Source organism: Neoarius graeffei, chromosome 27 (assembly GCF_027579695.1).
Source record: "Neoarius graeffei isolate fNeoGra1 chromosome 27, fNeoGra1.pri, whole genome shotgun sequence".
Taxonomy (NCBI): Eukaryota; Metazoa; Chordata; class Actinopteri; order Siluriformes; family Ariidae; genus Neoarius; species Neoarius graeffei.
In genome coordinates this window covers 36,913,939-36,934,778 of record NC_083595.1, presented here as the reverse complement: position 1 = coordinate 36,934,778, position 20,840 = coordinate 36,913,939, and the positions used below count along the sequence as shown (strand labels likewise).

Sequence of the window (20,840 nt, the reverse complement as noted above, 5' to 3'; positions counted from 1 at the left end):
AGAACGACCACATGGGAATTCATCTAATCTTATCTCATTATCTGTAGCTGCTTTATCCTGTTCTACAGGGTCGCAGGCAAGCTGGAGCCTATCCCAGCTGACTACGGGCGAAAGGCGGGGTACACCCTGGACAAGTCGCCAGGTCATCGCAGGGCTGACACATAGACACAGACAACCATTCACACTCACATTCACACCTACGGTCAATTTAGAGTCACCAGTTAACCTAACCTGCATGTCTTTGGACTGTGGGGGAAACCAGAGCACCCGGAGGAAACCCACGCGGACACGGGGAGAACATGCAAACTCCGCACAGAAAGGCCCTCGCCGGCCCCGGGGCTCGAACCCAGGACCTTCTTGCTGTGAGGCGACAGCGCTAACCACTACACCACCGTGCCGCACATGGGAATTACTGGAGCAAAAAAGAAACCCATTTATTTAATAAATGACATTTGATCTGACATTTGGACAGTTCGTTGATTCCCCTGTTATCTCACACACGCGTGCGCACACACACACACACACACACACACACACACACAGAGTGCACCAGACACAGGATTATGAGCAACGTTTACACGCTCACGACATCCAATCTTATCAGATGCACTTTAACAGGAAGAAAAATGCATGTGTGCAATCATCATCATTAATTATTGACTGAAACGTGTTAAATGCTCTCAGACTGCAATATTGCAAGACTCGATTTGTTTTTAGTTTTGTTCAGGAAAACATGATGGTAACCACCATGTTCTGCACATCCATCCATCCATCCATCCATCCATCCATCTCGCACGCGCTACAGGGGAAGACTGTCGTGAACTGTCAGTTTCTTGTCCTGGGGGCTTGAAAGCATAACCATTTACTCCAGAATATCCTTGATAATCATCTGCCCCTTCATCTGACATATAAGAATCCCAACCACTATCAGAATTCTCTTCAAAATATCGAGACTGCTGTGCACAGGAATGAAATTGATAGGTGGATTGTTACACATGTGACATCACACACCCTTTCGGGATCTTCCGGATGAGTCTCGTCAGATTCCGTGAAAATCGGCTGATCTTATTGATTTTTCATCAATTTGTGGCCTTTTGGATCAGCTCCGGTTCAAAAACACATGGTCAGTCAACATAATGATTGTTGCTTTGTACAAGGAATAAAGTGTGGTTTAGGGTCGTTACATACTCTTTAAAGGCTGGTTACCAGCAAAAGTAAAAATTGAGGAAATTGCATTTAATGATTTCATTCAGCCTTGTGGTGCACGAGCATCACAGACCTTTTAATGGCAAGGGTCTGATTACAAACTGAATTGATAAGGCGAGTGTATTGATTTCCTAATGTTACGTGTCGGAGTATATTGTAGACAGAGAACCCAATTTTGGCCAGAATCAGATTTTTTTTAAAGGAACAGTCCACCGTACTTCCATAATGAAATATGCTCTTATCTGAATTGAGACGAGCTGCTCCGTACCTCTCCGAGCTTTGCGCGACCTCCCAGTCAGTCAGACGCGCTGTCACTCCTGTTAGCAATGTAGCTAGGCTCAGTATGGCCAATGGTATTTTTTGGGGCTGTAGTTAGATGCGACCAAACTCTTCCGCGTTTTTCCTGTTTACATAGGTTTATATGACCAGTGATATGAAACAAATTCAGTTACAAAAATTGAAACGTAGCGATTTTCTATGCTATGGAAAGTCCGCACTATAATGACAGGCGTACTAACACCTTCTGCGCGCTTCGGCAGCGCATTGATACGGAGCTCAGATATTAATGCGCTGCCGAAGCGCGCAGAAGGTGTTAGTACGCCTGTCATTATAGTGCGGACTTTCCATAGCATAGAAAATCGCTACGTTTCAATTTGTGTAACTGAACTTGTTTCATATCACTGGTCATATAAACCTATGTAAACAGGAAAAACGCGGAAGAGTTTGGTCGCATCTAACTACAGCCCCAAAAAATACCATTGGCCATACTGAGCCTAGCTACATTGCTAACAGGAGTGACAGCGCGTCTGACTGCGTCTGACTGACTGGGAGGTCGCGCAAAGCTCGGAGAGGTACGGAGCAGCTCGTCTCAATTCAGATAAGAGCATATTTCATTATGGAAGTACGGTGGACTGTTCCTTTAAAAAGGAAAAAATGTGTTTTGACGGTGAACTAATTACTCTGGAGTATATAACATAAATATTATCTGCAAGAGAAGTTTTCTACTTTTAATATAATACTTTGACATTGTGATATGTTGCCCTTTTTAAAATCGCCATATCCTGCATATTTCAGTGTACTGAAAACTGGTACGGTATATATTGCATGATAATACCATGATTTTTTTTTTTTTGGATGTAGTGCCACACCTAGTTCATGGGGTGGCACGGTGGTGTAGTGGTTAAAGTGCATATCACGGGTAAATTCAGAGCAAGATCAATGTAATTCTCCTATTTTATATAAAACTTTGGTCAAATATCTGTAACATTCTGCATTCTCTGCAATTTTTTTACCTTGCGCAATATCAGAAAAATTCAGTTGAAATCAAACCATTTGAGGCGAATTGGTCCGCCTCTGAAAAAACTAGGCATTTGGATTTCCCGGCAAACATTTATTTTCGTGACGTCGCGTGCGGGACGCCTCCCTCTGAATCCTACGTCAGCGCTGGTTTGTTTATGAGAAAACGACCGTATTATTTACATCCTCGGTGTTGTCTCTGTCGTCTTCGCTACTTGAATCATCATCAAATCCAAACAGATGAAGCCCCAATTCTGACATCTCATTATATATTTTTACCCCCAGTGTGACAAGTGGGTAAGCGCTGTCTGGCTGCAGGACCGGACTGCTTGTTTGCGCTGGGTTACCTATACCTCTTCTGCCTTCCCCCTCGAGTCCCGAGTTTTCATGTTGTAAAGCGTACTGTGTTTTTTGTGCTTCTGTTCTGAGGTGTTTTTTTAATGTTCCCACCCTGTACTTCCCACAGAAGCATAGTGTGGGTTTTTTTTTTTCCTCCTCTCCCCTCATGTTATTCTGTATTTTTCATCCCCGTCTTCCTGTCCTGTCTATCCCTGTGTCAATTGTATGTATGTATGTATGTATGTATGTATGTATGTATGTATGTATACCTACGGACGGGTTAATGGCTAATTTCGCTGGTACATGTGACTAGTGACAATAAAGGGTTCATTCATTCATTCATTCATTCATATTCTTCATCCAAAGGTGAAGTAACATTGCGCTCAGGCGACAATTCCATATTTCAGTGCAAAATCGCGAGCTGCTAAACTTGGTCTACACAGGCTGTGCACTGAAACTGTGCAAAGCTCATGCAGCCTGCTGGCGGATCCGCAGGTGACGTCACGAATCTGGCTCCAGACTCCCTTGGGATTTTTCCAGACACGTTTTATTTTATTTTTTCTGCTGTAGACAGATGGCCTTGTGCAAAATTACCCTTCTGGATGAGTGTGTAAAGGGACATACTTTCACATAAAAAAACACGAAATTGGTCCAGAATATGCACTTTAACACTGTCACCTCACAGCAAGAAGGTTCTGGGTTCGAGCCCAGCGGCCACCGAAGGCCTTTCTGTGCGGAGTTTGCATGTTCTCCCCGTGTCTGTATGGGTTTCCTCCGGGTGCTCCGGTTTCCTCCACAGTCCAAAGACATGCAGGTTAGGTTAACTGGTGACTCTAAATTGGCCGTAGGTGTGAACATGTGCGAGTGTGAATGGTTGAAAGGTGAAAACCTCTACAATAATCCAGTAGAAGGCAATGGGAAACCACTACTGTAATGTTCCCTAGACACTTTGATGGCTGAAGCCGTCAGAGCGGCCACGTCACTGTAGTGATGTGCCAAAATGGATGGACACCTCTTGCACTCAAGTGTGATAAATTATTCTTCCTCTTTGCTGGTATAGAACTTGAAGGAGATGTTGGAGCACTGCTGAATGGAAAAAGCAGCTCAGTAGTTATAATTTTTTGAAGAACAGGTTTATTTTGTGTTTTCTGAGTCACTGTTTAATATTTGACAGACAGACAGACAGACAGACAGACAGACAGACGCACACACGCAGTTCCTTCTGGAAAAGTGTGATTTCTTCTCCAAATGTGGTGAATGAATGTTTTGCTTTCCCAGATAATGTTCGTGTATTAGCAGTGGGCATTATACAGTAACTTCCAAAGCTGTAACAGAAGTCCAGAAGAGAGCCAAAAAGTTGTCATGTTCAGACAGAGACGTTTCTTTTGGTCAGTGTTCTGAACCGTCAGAAAGGTCTGAGCGCGAGGCCTTCCTCGGATCAGACAATGGTTTAAACAGTTGCTTATTTTGGCAGTGCGGTTGAACCTTATATCCTCCTGACAGATTTTGTGTTTTGCTCAGAAAGAGTGTTAGTTGAATACATGTGAAAGACTTTGCACTTGTAATTGGGTCATCAGACATGTTCTGTGTTCCTTTCCCGTCTCTGAGATTACACAGATATGTACATTCATTAGAAATACAGATTGTCTTGCCTTCCACTCTGCAGACTGAAGGCAATATGCATTACTTTATCTCCTCTCATCTCATTATCTCTAGCCGCTTTATCCTGTTCTACAGGGTCGCAGGCAAGCTGGAGCCTATCCCAGCTGACTACGGGCGAAAGGCGGGGTACACCCTGGACAAGTCGCCAGGTCATCACAGGGCTGACACATAGACACAGACAACCATTCACACTCACATTCACACCTACGGTCAATTTAGAGTCACCAGTTAACCTAGCCTGTGCCCACCCATCCTAAGCGTGACGCAACATGAGGGCCTGTTGCGAGCTTAGTCTGGCCAGGCAAGCTATCTACAGCTCTTCCAAGCTCCCGAAAAATCGGGAACCAATCACTTTGAGCATCTCCAACGGCCCTGGGTAGAGGCGTGTTCAAGGCACTGATGTAGTAGAACTGCGACCGGAAGCCATAGATAGTTTACAGAATCTATGCCAGAAGCGCTTCATTCACGCTTCCGCATCTATTACGCATAGATGCTGTATTGAAAGCATTCAACGGGAAGTTCTCATTGAAAACGGAGCAAAGAGCAGCCCTGGAGGTATTTATTGAAAGGAAGGACGTTTTCGCCTTGCTCCCGACCGGCTTCGGTAAGAGTTTAATCTACCAGTTAGCCCCGTCGCGTCGCATATGTCAGAGGAAAGAGTGATGTGATTGGTTTAAGCTTCGTCACAGCCTTTTCTGGCTTCGACCAGTAGAAAACTGAGGCATTTCAGGGAGGCGGGTCAACCACGGGCTCTGGGAAACAGTTGGGCTTAATATCTTGGCCAGACCAATAGCTCGGAGAGCTTTGAAGTCGCGTTAGCTAGGCTACAGTTAACCTAACCTGCATGTCTTTGGACTGTGGGGGAAACCGGAGCACCCGGAGGAAACCCACGCAGACATGGGGAGAACATGCAAATTCTGCACAGAAAGGCCCTTGCCGGCCACGGGGCTCGAACCCAGACCTTCTTGCTGTGAGGCGACAGCGCTAACCACTACACCACCGTGCTGCCCCGGACTCCGACTCGTGCCCTAATTTTAAGGACTCGTGACTCGACTTGAACTTGAGCACCGATGACTCAGACTCGTGCATTAACTGCATTCGGACTCATAAATTGGAGACGAGAACTCAGACGTCATAATTTGTTATAAGATATTTATGTCTACATTAATTTTTGCACTAATTTCGTGCAAGAGTGTCACACCTTGGCGCATGCATCAGATACTCTGGGACGCACTCCGGACAGCGCGCCCATACCAAGCAGACTCTCGCACATGCACAGGATTAAGGTGCAATCAGCGTGCCTATATAAAAACTGTGAAAATACACTTACTTTGCGAAGTATTGAGTTGCATTGCTGACACGTTACCGAGCCTTATTTCCTTGTTTGGTTTCCTGATCCCTGATTTACTGTTTCTTCTTTTTCCTTTGATTCTGCCGAGTCTGCGATAGCCTGTTTGTGCATTGCTCGACCTATCGCCTGTTTCACTGTTTTATGATTTTGCCTGCCGTTCTGGATCATTGAAGTCTTCACTTGTATTAATAAACACACCTTCTGCACTTGCATCCGTCTCCCAACCATCTCTGACAGAATACTTCACACTCCCTGATAAAGAGAAGCACATTCAGCTGTTCATACGTCATGTTCAGGAACAAATTAATGTTAACGGCGCTAAAACAGACACCATCAAATGGTGTGGATGGAGTCTTGTTCTCGGACTCGACTCGGATCAATAGTGGACTCGACTCGAAATTTTCTTTCATGACTTGGACTTGACTCGGACTTGAACACTGGGGACTCGAGACTGGACTCGGACTCGCGTTTTAGTGACTCGACTACAACACTGATGAGAAGTATCTTCAGTGCCGTCTAATGTTAATATACCATATACTCTATGTATGACGAGACGTGTTATCTTGTCATCCCAATATGCATTATTCTTCTTCTTCATTTATTTATTTATTTATTTATTTAAAGATATGTGTTGCTGCTTCAGTGGACCGATCATGCACTTTTCACAGAAACATTTTCATAACTGATGCTTTTAATACCTTTGTAATGCCATTTATACAAACAAAACAGGAGCACTGTTCACTAATATAATCCAGACAGAGTCTTCTGATCAACTGAAAGCAGTAATGATGATTGGGCTTGTTAGGATTCTGAAATTGTGATGAATGAAGAATTGTTATACATTGACGTTAACCATAATTTTAATACATTTTAATTAGCAAACTAATAGTGTAATAATGCATATGTACATTTACTAACATTATAAACATGTACAGTAATTCATGCAGTAAATTACATTTAACAGTTATTCCACAAAATCGAGTCGTACATGAGCTGATGAGGCGCGTAGCACCAAGTTGTCTACCGGTATAAGCCATGTATGACGAGATAACTGTTTTATTCTATCCACATTGACTGACTGGATTCTGAGAAAAGCCTTGGTCACAACCGGCCGTACGTGCTCCTACGGCCGGTCTACGTGCAAAAAACGCAAGAAACGCACAGAGGTCGCGCGTGTGACGTGCTGATTTTCGAGCCGTAGACTGGCCGCAGACCGGCTGCAGAGGTTCTTTGTCATGTCAAACAAACTCTACGGGCACTTACGTTTTTTTTCAGGTTGCAAGACAAACTTACGGCCAACGTGCGTCTTTCTCCACGAACAAAAAAAACGCAGCGATTTGGGAAACGCCAAAAATCGCACGGCCAAAAAATCGTACGTCCGGTTGTGACCTAGGCTAAACGGGGCATTTTTAATTTTGTTTTTGCACGTTTGATTATAAACGTTTTTTTTTTTAACACAAAACGTCCAACAAAATCACTTAGAATTTAAACAAACCGGCGAAATGACAGTAGCAATTTGTGAAAAATGCTATAATAATAATTATTTAAAAAAGTGATGTTCTTTCCATCAAATACCTTTATTCCATATTTTGTTGTGCTTAAAAAAAAACATTTTGTGGAGTTTTTTTTTTTATTTCGTCCTCGGTTGGTTGAGCAACACGCGCCACCATTTTTTTTTTTATCTACTCACGGTATATGAGCCGATAGCCTAGTAGTAGGGTAGCCAATCAGAGTGCACAATTGCTCATATCCACTGAATGTGGATAGAATAATTCTGTTTATCAGACAGACGAAAAGATTGCAAAGGCAAGAAGTTTAATATATAAAACCTAAAAGTGAAATACACTGAAAACACAATAGGTTAGTTGTGTTTTAGTGGCTCTGTAGCAAACAGGATTTTCAGATAATTTCCCTGTCAGGGTTTCTCATATATCTACACTACTGTTCAAAAGTTTGGGGTCACTTTGAAATGTCCTTATTTTTGAAAGAAAAGCACTGTTCTTTTCAATGAAGATCACTTTAAACTAATCAGAAATCCACTCTATACATTGCTAATGTGGTAAATGACTATTCTAGCTGCAAATGTCTGGTTTTTGGTGCAATATCTCCATAGGTGTATAGAGGCCCATTTCCAGCAACTCTCACTCCAGTGTTCTAATGGTACAATGTGTTTGCTCATTGCCTCAGAAGGCTCATGGATGATTAGAAAACCCTTGTACAATCATGTTAGCACAGCTGAAAACAGTTGAGCTCTTTAGAGAAGCTATAAAACTGACCTTCCTTTGAGCAGATTGAGTTTCTGGAGCATCACATTTGTGGGGTCGATTAAATGCTCAAAATGGCCAGAAAAATGTCTTGACTATATTTTCTATTCATTTTACAACTTAGGCCCACTTTACACGGGGACGGTATAAAACAAAAACGCAAAAGTCCGTTTTTGTTCTCACTTTTTTCCGCGTCTACACGACCGTTTTCAAGGAGGAAATCTGCGTCTATACGGTGACGCATAAATGTCTCCGCTATGTCTGCACGCATGCGCAACGTCTTCCGTCTTGTCTGATCTGCACATCTGCGCCGCTGTTCTGTCAAGTTATCCTACCAAGCCTACTACGCATGCGCGAAATCCAGGAGGGTAGGAAAATTCAACAGTTTTGTCCCACCGATCAGCTGGGCTGATAGAAAATCGGTGAGAATTTCACGCATTTGCCGATTTTTATGTTTTGTGCGTATTGGTCGAGTCTTTGGCCGAGTCAAATAATTTGTAATGACTTGTTTTGAATAATAAAACGGTCTGTATGAGAACTTGCTAGGATAACTTTACAGAACACCGGGTAGGAAGAAATTATAGGTAGGAAGAAATTTCAGAACACCGGCTGAGGTACTGTAGTGCTCGAGGGAGGAGCAGGAGCAAACCGAAACTCTTTTAATCTGCCTTTATTAAGTAACACTCACTCTTGTTTCGGTGAAGAGAAAAGGCAGTGTCCATCTCAGCAAAATAAACCCGTTCGGCTGCTGGTTTTGTTTTCAGTCTCGGGTTTATGGTTTCACGAGCGGCTTGAATAGGCGGCGCGCGCGTGCGTGTGTGTGTAACTTGGCGACACCAAACTGAGGAGCTCCAGCCGGGCGGGTGAGCAGGAAAACACATCTACTGCATTAAAACACAGAGCAGCTTGAAGGTCCGTTGGATCGATGTAATCAGACATGCTCTTACTTTTTTACTTACTTTCTTACTTCCCGGGCTGGCATGTGCAGTATATGACACATGTATGACGTAAACGCGTACCCGACGTGAGCAGATCCGAGCGGAGTTTCGCGTATTGGGTAGTTTAGACAGATACGCAACGGGGGCCGTTTTTAACTTATCCACTTTGGAAGGCGTTTTCAATTTTATCCGTTTTTCAGCCTTGGAAACGCCGTCCTCGTGTAAACGAAAGGCACTTCTGATAAAATATTTAGTCGTTTTTACCCGACAGCGTCCTCGTGTAAACGGGCCCTTATGGTGGTAAATAAAAGTGTGACTTTTCATGGAAAACACAAAATTGTCTGGGTGACCCCGAACTTTTGAACGGTAGTGTATAAACGGTTATGTGTCAGCCCTGTGATGACCTGGCGACTTGTCCAGGGTGTACCCCTCCTCTCGCCCGTAGTCAGCTGGGATAGGCTCCAGCTTGCCTGCAACCCTGTACAGGATAAGCAGCTACAGATAATGGATGGATGGATGGATGGACAGTTTCTTCTTTTTTTTGTGAAATATAAGAACCATACAAGAAAGGGTTTTGTATTAGTTTTTGATAAATGATGACAAAACAGTTCTTGGTGGTGTATTATTGGCACTGTTATACACACCGTAATGTTTTTTTTTTCTCTTCTTACCCCCTTCCTCTGCTGGCTGAATGCAGTCAATGCAGCATGTGCTGGTCTCCTCATAAAAAGGTCACGTTGGGGTTTAAATCAAGTCCGGCCACAACTGTAATGGAAAGAACAAGAGTGCAGTGCAAACATGTGCCGTGTAGTATTTTAAGACCGGGTTACGGCTCATTATCCGCCGTCATCTGTTCTCTCACTCGATAAACATGGGAGCTGCTTCACTTTGCTTTGAGGGAAGAAACGGCCGGCGCGTTTACTCCCAGCATGTTGCTTGTTTTTCTCCTGTGGTTAAATGCCTCCTAGAGTGCGTCAGGCTTATAAGAGTCCGAGCGCTTTATTTGCAGTGAACTTTTCAATGCTGGAAATCCTTTTCCTTTGGTCTTTGGGAGAGCAGACCGAGGAAGCAGGCTCCTCAAAAGTGTTTGCAGTGTGTGTGTGTGGGGAATACAGTGCAGACAGTTGCACACAATCTTGTTGATTCACTGTGTTCCATCAAGGTACATGTGCAAGTCTGGTTCAAAATGGGTTAAGCCGAGGTGAACCGGAGATCTTGGTACGCTCTGAGCCCAGGACTTTTGCTTTCTGGATTTTGGCCATATGTTGTTGATGTTCAGACTTTGTGCTAAAATGGTCTGTCAGCTTGGTATCTCCTCTGGGATACCTGTGTGTGTGTGTGAGACACGAAGCAGATGCGGACAGGACTCTGTTGGATTTGCAGTGCGTGAAGTCATGTCCGTAACAGTTATAGCACCATGTGGACACCGTTTCAGACCGGAGCTGAAGTTTTAGATTGTTTAAAAAGCTCGGATAAATGCTTTTAACATTTTCCAAGTGATGTTCCAAGTCTTCGGCTTCCTTTTTCCATTTTTTCCCTGCAAACACCAAAAGGTCACCAGTTGTGCAGCTCAAATACCTTCCTTCCTATATCAGCTGTCTTGTCTGGTCATGGAACGGTCAGTTCTTTTGGCCGACTGTCAGTTTGTGTGCCTACAAAAGTCTCCCGATCTTTCAGTGATCTCCTCATAAACTGCCTTGTAAAATTTGAATGTTTTTTACATGAGTAATGAGCTAGTAGCACTGTTTTTTGAGCAAGCTCCTCCTCCAAGACTGGGAAAGCACAGGCTGGATTCAGTCACTGAATTGTTCAAGTAATCGTCAGTGAAAGACAAAAAAAAAAAATCTCAGAAACACAGGCAAAGCTGCAATGGAGACAAGACGTAGAGGCAAAAGCGTGCAAGAGAGCATTCTGGACAGCATCGATTTGGATAGATCTGGGATGAAAGAAAGCACAAGGGTCTTGAAAGCAAGGCAGTGCGTGAACAGAAGGTGCTGGAACTCTTCATGGATGAGACTTAATGGCTTGAGCTGTTGGCAGACTCTTGGCATGGTGGCTGGTTTAACGTTGGCAGGGCTGATTGGACTCTTCCATGCTTGGTATGTTTACTCCATCCATGAAAACCTGCTCTGGTTTTCACAGCTGGAGGTAAGAAGGACCACTTTGAAGATCTTAATGCAAGTCTGGAGATCTTTGGGTCTTTGAGCGTGATGTTCGGTTAATCTTTACTTAGTCTTGTAACTTGCAAGGAGATGTAAATCTCCAACTTGGTATTATGGTAAATATTTTATATATAGCGTGAATCGTTTAAAAAAAAATCCAGTGTTTTTCTGAGCTGTGTATTCATAGTCCGGTAGGTCTAAGAGAGTGATGCATTAAATTAGCTTTAAAAAGATAATTATAGTCCTAAAAACACAAGCAAGCGATATTGGAAGTGGAAAACAGCTTTGGTGCAGACTTTATAATGAGTTCTGCTGTCAGAAAGTTGCCACTGTTTATTATTTCTCAAGTGGTTTTACAGTACATTTTGTCTGTCTTGTGAAACGACACATTAACATGCTGTTTTATAGTTCATTCCATCTTAATAAAACTGAAGGAGCTGTAAATTGTAAAACTTTGAAGCAGAAGTGATGTCTGCATGAGCAGGAATCAATGACTCGCCGAATAAAATATTTTTGTTTACTGCCTGTCGTACTGTAAATGAGTCCGTGTGCTTTTGATTTGTTTGTCTATTTCTTTATTCATTCATGGACGGAACTCCGGTCCATCAGAGGTGTGATTTGTGGTCGCGCTACAGCTCGTGATGGGTTTGCAAATACTTGGCGATGAAAAACCGGTAGCATCGCCACCAACCGTTTGATGCACAGCGAATGTTCTCCAAGCTTCTTTGGCGCGTCTCCACCTCATGAGTGGGCAAAAAGGTCACGAAAAATTTCAGTGCATGCAATACAATGTTTTCATCGGCAAATTAAGCTGCGAATACTCGCAGATGGGTTTGGGAATACTTCCTGAAGCTCAGGGAACCTTCGTCGAGCCTCTTGAGATGTATTTGTCTCGATTTCATGTCTCCAATGCTCACGGGAGCCTCATCAACACAGCGGCTCAGCAAAGCCTCACCTTCGCCAAGACTTGAAAAGTGTGCTTACATTCGGGGATCCTTCGAAACGTGTTGCGTGCACTCTTGGGACCCAGTCATTATGGGAAACACCTGATGCTGATTTGAGCACAGTCAGCACACGCGTGTAAGGATACTGTTTTCACAGAGACTTGTGAAGTATTCTGTCAGGTATGGGGTTATAGACGGATGTAAGTGCAGGAAGAGTGTTTGTTAGCAGGCGTGATATTTACAAAAACAAAATGTGAGGCAAGGTTAGAGTATCCATCCATCCATCCATCCATCCATCCGGCCGGCCGGCCGGCCAGCCAGCCGGCCAGCCGGCCAGCCGGCCCTGCTTATCCTGTACAGGGTCGCAGGCAAGCTGGAGCCTATCCCACCTGACTATGGACGAGAGGCGGGATACACCCTGGACGAGTCACCAGATCATTGCAAGGCTGACACATAGAGAAAAACAACCATTCACACTCACGGTCAATTTAGAGTCACCAGTTAACCTAACCTGCATGTCTTTGGACTGTGGGGGAAACCGGAGCACCCGGAGGAAACCCACGCAGACATGGGGAGAACATGCAAACTCCACACAGAAAGGCCTCCGTTGGCCACTGAGCTCAAACCCAGAACCTTCTTGCTGTGAGGCGACAGCGCTAACCACTACACCACTGTGCCGCCCAAGGTCAGAGTAACAAAACACAAATGAAACCAAAAACAGAGGATTTAACCAGAACCATAAACGTGGCTAGAAACAAACGTGACCATGATAATGAAAACAGTGTCCTTATACGCGTGTGCTGATTGTGCTCAAATCAGCATCAGGTGTTTCCCATAATGGCTGGGTCCCAAGAGCGAGCACAACGTGCCTGGCTGCTCGAGCTTTGCCAGATTCAAACGCGCAAAGGCGTGACAGTTAAGTGTTCACCTGCTGTGTGAGCACAACTTTTAGCTCACCTTTTATATCGCCATGCATCACCACCAAAACGCCTCATTTTCATCGATAACCCATCGCAAAGCATCACAAGCTGTAGTGTGACTGCAGCTTTACAGGATATTTTGTCAGACTTCTGCTGGAGGTTTTCTTCTTCATGTCTGTTTTAAACCTGTGCTAAACAGAAGGAGGATTGTCATAAGAACTGATTTAACCAGCCGTAGTTATTGCACCTGTTTGTCTTCAACTTTTATTGTAACTCCATTCTGCTGACATCTGTCTGAAAATAATGTACCGCTTAAATAAGCATCTGTTAGGTACTCGGAAGACGCTTTTATTTTATCTTTCTGATCATGTGTCATATTTTGGATTCCTTGGCAGGAAGTGGAGCGTGAAATCTCCTTTCGGACAGAATGCGGCCTCTACTACTCCTACTACAAACAGATGCTCAGTGCCTCGTCTATACAGGAAGGTATGGAGATTTATTCAGTTTGGAAGCCTGCTGTCCAAATGGCCTGAAGGCTTTGCTATTTTTTTTCTCTCTATAATATGAAAACTGTGCCAGATTTTCACATGGAAGCTTTTATCCAAAGTGATTTACAAGTCCAGCAGAATCCAGTCCGAGTGTACAGCACTTAAACGGAGCAGACAGCAAGACAACATTTGCCAAACTAAATGTCCATCAGTTGCCGAGATTCAAATGCATGCTGCGAGTACATGTCATGAGTTGGTGCTGGCATTTTTCTACAAACACAAAGCAAACTATACATGAAATATAGGGGAGCACATTGTCTGAAATGAACACCAGTTAATTTTAAGGTAACCTCTACCGTATATGTGGGTTGCATCCGACGTCACAGCCGCCTCATTAGATGTGCAAGACATGAAGTGGTGGCCAGCTAAGCTCACTATTCATAAAGCGTTATTATCGCTGGGATGCCTCGCTAGTCGTTAAAATGCCCTACGCTTGCATTGTTTTGGGCTGCTCGAATCGAACAAGCCGTGAAACTGATAAAAGTTTCTTATGGGTTCCTCGTGAAATGATGAAGGGTGAAAGAGCAAAGGATTTTACTAAAAGACGACGAGAGAGGCAGCTCTTGAACCTTTCACTGCAAGGGAAAGGAGCCGAGTCGAAGGACACTCGAATTTGCAGTGATCGCTTCGTGAAGGGTTTGTAAATTCGTCTGATTTTATTTTTTCCTTCGTATTCACAAGTCACTTTTCTCACCATTTTCTGTTATTTCATAATGTTTTGAAGTTCAGGAGACGCTCAAGTCCTCAGATGTGTTTTTGTTTACTGTTTGATCATGTTCGCCATATTGTACACCTCACGTGTATGCTTTCAATTTATTGTCCCCCGCTGTCCGAAAGGCCCGAAGCGGGATTATGTCGTGACGATTTCCGTCCGTCTGTCCCAGGAAGGGTGCTCACATTCTGAAATCAACTCCTCTCACAGTTTTTGGAGGAATTTCACGAAACTTGGCAGGATTCTTTGTTATATGTTGGTAATACGTACATTGTAATTTTGTGAAATTGGGTCACATTTTCCCAGAGTTACAGCCCTTGATTAACAAAATTATACTGTGACAATTTGATGAGAGCGTGTTTTCCTTCTGAAATCAACTCCTCTCACAGTTTTTGGAGGAATTTCACGAAACGTGACAGGATTCTTTGGTATATATCGGTAATACACATATTGCAGTTTCATTCAATTCAGTTGCATTTTACTAGCGTTATAGCATAGTTGCCAGCGGGGGAAATTGTGCTCTCAGAGCATTCTTATTTATCAGGACATCCTAGGGATCTTTACAAGGACGTTGTAGATTGGGTTCCTCCACTGAACTAGATCGATAAGATAATCGAGACGATCTACATAAACACAAAAACAGAGCTCACGAGTTAACAGCACAAAACTGCTTCCCCGGCCATGCAGTTACAGTGAGCCGTGATAACTTCTCCGTCCTGTTTCACCAATCCCCAGGTCTTTAAAGGGGTTTCTATGGATCTTTCTGAATGATTTATTTACCGGAAAGAGAAGCGCAGGAAGGATTTGAGAATCGAGCAGCTGTGGTTTGTTTACACCCGATACTAAAGCTTGTAGCATCCTAACAACCATCGCAAAGATGCAAACAAAAAGCCCAAAAATTCCTACTTACCCGGGTGTAAATGATACAGGATTTATCTCATAGTGTCCTATTCTCCAGATCTTTAACCAGCCACATATAAAAACTTGTACACCTCCACGCTCTTCCAGGTTTTCATCTGTTTGTCTGTGTAGAACGATGTCTGCAGCATCAGGTAGTACGAGATGTGGGAACTCAACGGATGGATAAGTTTTCCAACTCCTAGGAAAAATGCTTCTTTATTAGCGTGTAAGGATCTATCGCACCTTGACCGTGCTCTGGACTCCGAACTGTGAAAACAGTCGGAAACGGTTTCACTAGCTCTTTGCCAAATGGTGGCGAAATTGGGTTGCCTGACCACCACTTCGTTCACTGGAAGTAAACTCGCAAGCAAAAGCCATAACCTATTTGTTCCCAGTCTTAAAGTGCACATATATACAGAATTTTGACACCTGTCATAAAAATGATTGTAGCGAATAAACGTTACACTGAAATGTTGCTTATAGCAGGAGAGTTTGCCGACATGACCGTTTTGTTCTGCCATCTACTACATGGTATGTGCTACGGCTGATGGGTGTAGTTTCTTTTCCCGAAACCCATCCGATATTGATTTCTTTAAAAACTGTGACGCTTTAAAATGTTTTGTCCGTTTTTCCCTGGTATCGGCTTGATACTGATACTGGGTATTGGATCGGTGCCATCTCTACTCTCAGCCTTCAGAAACCCTGCTGGCATCATTGTTATTTCCCTTGGGGATAAATGAGATTGCACACATTTACAAATCCCACCCATACTACATCATGCAGGGGAAAAAAAATTAATAACAAAAGACACACATAGTTGTCAACCTGAACAAATCAGGAAATTAATCTAAAAAAATAAACATAATTATTTAAAATACTATTAAGCACAATTATGGCCATAGAAAGAAGTGTCACATATCTGGAACAGGAAATTTGGACCCATGAGCTCCCTGCCACCAGGGCTCTACGTTAACTTTGAGACATGGTTGCCCATTTCCACAAATGGTTTTCCACCAGATTTCTACAAATGGTTGCCCGAACTCAGAACACGGTTGCCCAAATATTATATATTATTTTTTTTATTTATTATTCAGCCTTCTCAGATGCTGTCTATATCAACAAGCATTGACGCTAGCGCCCCGTGCGAGTAATGCGGTAATTAGTCATGTAGTGAAGGACATACCAATATTCAGTCCCCCCAGGATTCCGCGGGCCTTTTTTGTGATTGTTGCGGGCTAAAATGTCTGATGTTGCGGGGGGTTTTCCAAAAAATTGCGATGAAAGTTGCGGTGTTTTTTAGGTTTTTGTTGCGATTACATTGCGGGAGGAAGTGAAAGTTGCGAGAAATTGTTGCGATTTTCTCTTTTTGTGATTAAAATTGAGTGATATGTTAAATATTAAGTTATTACTGAAAAAACTATTGATTAAAAAAACAAAGACACTGAGAAATGGTCCTATAAACAACTTTACCAATATAAAAGATTACCAGGACTACAAAAATGCAGAAAAATAGGCTTTACTTGTCCAAATGCACCTGTTGGTTTAAAAGTTAAAGTGCAGAGAACCTCACAGCACAACATGAAGTTACCTTAAAATATAATATAAATGCCTCAGCTTTCATGTAAGAAAAAAAAAACTATTAGTACTAGTACTGTGTGCAGGCAGTCTCTCCTGAAGACTAAATTAAACAATAATTATAAACTAATAAAATAAATGGCTCAGGGTTCATAGAAGAAAAAAAACAATTTGAACAGAATCTCACAGTATGATGCTGAAGCTGCCTAAACAATGGAAAATAAAATACCATTTTGGCAAAAATGTTGGCATCCATTAATTTCTTGTATTAAGTAAAAAATAATGTAAAGTGCACACAGTCCTTCACTGTAAACATAACACACTTTCAGTAACAGAATTTAAGCCTACATAAACACTGACTCGCACATCATGCAGTGTTGCCAGATACTGCTGACGTTTTCCAGCCCAAAATATGTTCAAAACCCGCCAAAATGCACTTAAAACCGCCCAATCTGGCAACACTGCGCACATGCTGCTTCTCTTGAACGTATACACGGAAGTAAGGTGGAAGGTACTTTGTCGACGTCACCTCAAGACGACGCCAACGATTGGTCAAATTTACGGGAAAGTTGCGGTGATTGGATATAATTGCAACACCGCCCTGAATTCATGGGGATTGGTTGAATTTGCGTTGAAGTTGCAACTTGCAACATCGTGAAATCCTGGAGGGTCTGAATAGAACACTGAATATGCACTACGTGATAATTATTAGCAATGGGAAACTGCATTGCGAGCCCGCGATGTGCAAATGTGAATTCCGCTAGTTGTTGAACATCCCGTAATGATAACATGGACACAGTCTTTCCGAGTCAAACAATCGCAAATCGTGATGGAATTTGATCATAATATGAATGAATAAACATCGTTTTTCACGCAAGTTGACATATTTGGGTAGTTGCCCGATCGGGCAAGCATTTGTGAGAGTCTGGTTGTCCGAATCTATTGAATGGTTGCCCCGGGCAATCGGGCTACTGTTAATGTCGAGCCCTGGCCACCTTCCTGGTTCTAAAGAAGGCAACTGGACTTACTTGAAATCCTTGAAGACGTTTCACCTCTCATCCGAAAAGTTTCTTCAGTTCTGTCTGACTAGTGAGGAGTTCCAGATATTTATCCTCTAGTGGACCAAAACCAACCCTAAGGAGAGTCGTTGAGGTCACATGGGTCGTTGACCCTCTCAGTCATCCTGTAGGTTGTTGGGGTCACTGGAGGCTGGGTGTGAACGGTGTTATCAGCCTAGAGGGTCGTTAGGGTGATCTGTGGGTCATTGGCTGTCTCTGCCATCATGTGACTTGTTGAGGTCAGCCGAGTCTTAGGCTACATCCACACGACAACGGCAACGAGATGTTATTTAAAAAAATATCGCGTCCAAATGGGCAACGATCAGTAAAATATCAGGTCCATATGGCAACGCAACGCTTGCTGAAAACGATGCAATACACATGCCACACCTCTAGGGGCGCTGTAAGACGGTCCGTTCGGAGACACCAGAACAATAGAAGAAGTAAGGACGCATGCACATAAACTATTATGCGCAAGACTTCATATTAGCCATAAAGTCAGAAAAATCTGTTCGTAAAATTACATTATAATGACCAAATACAATGAAAAGTATTTTTCCAGTCTCACCTGTGAAAGGTAATCCCATGTGATCTCGTTTGGACGGTAAACCTGTTGGTACAGTTAAACGCAGCACATGAATGAGGCATCTTTATTCTCCGCTTTGACCCATCCAATAAGGCGGCGAGGATGACGTATGATTCTACGCGGAAGGCGGCGTCTTTAATGGTCCGGAATAAATTGAATGCTACACGTTGATGGATTAATTTGTTCTTCTACGCCCTTTTTGAGGAATGTATTGTAGGACTTAAACCAACATCTGAAGAGGTGAGATCGCTCCTTTTTTTCCCTATTTTTGCTGGCGGGATTGACTCTGCCCTAACTCTCTCTCTCTCTCTCTCTCTCTCTCTCTCACTTTGCACCATTACACAATAAATATTCACAGTGAAAATATTTTGTAAGCGCGTTTCATGAACCAAGTTATAGGATTTGTTGACAACTCTCATCGAGTTCGTTACACTTCTACCCGGCATGAAGCACTGACAGTCATGTGGTTGTGATGTCATCGTAAACAAATCCGTTCTACTCATCCAGACGACTTCGCAACGGCAACGTTGCCAGATCTTTCCACTCTGGAACCCGTTCTCAAAAGATTGCGTTTTGGGGCACCCAAAACGCCGGTGCCGTGTGGACGCCAGGCCGAAACGATAAACAATTGTATTGGATTCACCTGAATCCGTTGCCGTGTGGACAGGGCCTCAGACCACCTCTTCTGTTCAGTGATGGTCGTTCCAGGTTGACAAAGATGGCTTCTTTTACACCTCTTTCAAACCACCGGTCTTCCCTGGCTAAAATGTGTACACTGAAGTTCTGAAACAAGTGTCCTTTGTTATTGAGATGAAGATGGACTGCACAGTCCTGGCCTGAGGAAGTGGTTGTTTCGTTTCCCATTTTGTCAAGTCAAGTTTATTTGTATAGCGCTTTTAACAATAAACATTGTTGCAAAGCAGCTTTACAGAATTTGAACGACTTAAAACATGAGCTAATTTTGTCCCTAATCTATCCCCAATGAGCAAGCCTGTGGCAACGGTGGCAAGGAAAAACTCCCTCAGACGACATGAGGAAGAAACCTCGAGAGGAACCAGACTCAAAAGGGAACCCATCCTCATTTGGGCAACAGCAGACAACATGACTGTAACATTAACAGTTTTAACATGACAGTTTCGTTGATGTTATAACTCTTCATTGATGGAAACTTGAGTGCAAAACTGTTCATGACAACTGCAGTCCTCAACCATAAAAGCATTACTGTAAGAGTCCAGAGCGTCCTCCAGGTGTGACTTTCAACTGTCCTCATGGGGCCGTCCTCCACAGTCCTCCACACAAATCTTGCGTTTGTTTTGTGTCTGGGTATTCTGTCCTTAGGGTGGATCGATTTCTGCCTCAGTGTGTTACTGGGTCTGAAGTGTACAGGGATGTTGTGTTTGTAGAAGATCCTCCTGAGTATCTCACTCAGTCCAGAAATGTAGGGAATGACACTGTTCTTGCGTTTGTTGCTGTTTTCTTCCCTGCCCGTTATGTTTCTTTAGCACCTATGGTTTACGATGACCTGGATGACTGAGAACCTTCACAGACCGACAGCCTTCCTGGTTGTTTCGCAACGTTTCATAATCAGCTGTTAAACACCATGTTTCCTGATAATGAGCTGTTGGAAGCGTTGCAAAATACAAGCCCCAAAATACAGCGCCTGATCTTCACCAAGCATCATTAGAGCTAATGGTGTTGTATGTTATGGTCAGAGGAGACCATGTCATACCAAGTTGTTTTGGCAGAGCTCAACATCTGCATGTTTGGCAACAAGGAAACGCGCCTGATAGTCATCGTAAAACACGATGGTGGATCGCTGATGCTTTGGGTCTGTTTTATGGCTGGTGCTCAGTGAAGATTGCTAATCTCCTGTGTTCTGCTAAGTACCAGGGTAATTTCAACCCCAAACCTGGTTGCCTCTGCCAGGAGGTTCTGCCAGATAGCGCTTTCAACAAGATGACGAGCTCAACGTCAGCACAGGAATGGTTAAAGAAACCAGGATCTCTGTAAAAGTGTCTCAGATGTTGTTCAACCTGTGTTTAGCATGTCTTATTCTTTTTTTTTTTTTTAATATCATATAATTTTTGTGCCAATAGTTCTGGGGGCCTGTGTATCTTAAAATAAATTAGACTGCGATTGATGTCGATGTTGCTTCTGCATCAATGTCCAAGTGCCCTGAGAAGAGTCAGGTTGATTTCAGAAGAATCAAACAGATACATCCTGTAGTTTTCCTTTCCACAGAAACCCCTGCTGTGCTTCATTAAATAATATAAAAGTGCGTATGTGTTTTGTTTAAATCAACCTGATTCCTTCTGCGCTTTAAAAAAAAACAAAACCTTTTTTGCAATTTCAGCTTGCTCTTCCCATTCTTGATTCAAT

General features: G+C 43.2%; 1 protein-coding gene across 3 annotated transcripts in view; it reads left to right on the top strand.

Moving 5' to 3' along the window:
* dpy19l3 (dpy-19 like C-mannosyltransferase 3) overlaps nt 1-20,840 on the top strand; it is a 184,682-nt gene that overhangs the window by 45,774 nt on the left and 118,068 nt on the right. For all 3 annotated transcript variants that reach the window (XM_060911429.1, XM_060911428.1, XM_060911427.1), the window contains exon 4: nt 13,478-13,568. In XM_060911429.1, the coding sequence (XP_060767412.1) occupies nt 13,478-13,568 (91 nt within the window). The remainder of the gene's footprint in view (nt 1-13,477; nt 13,569-20,840) is intronic.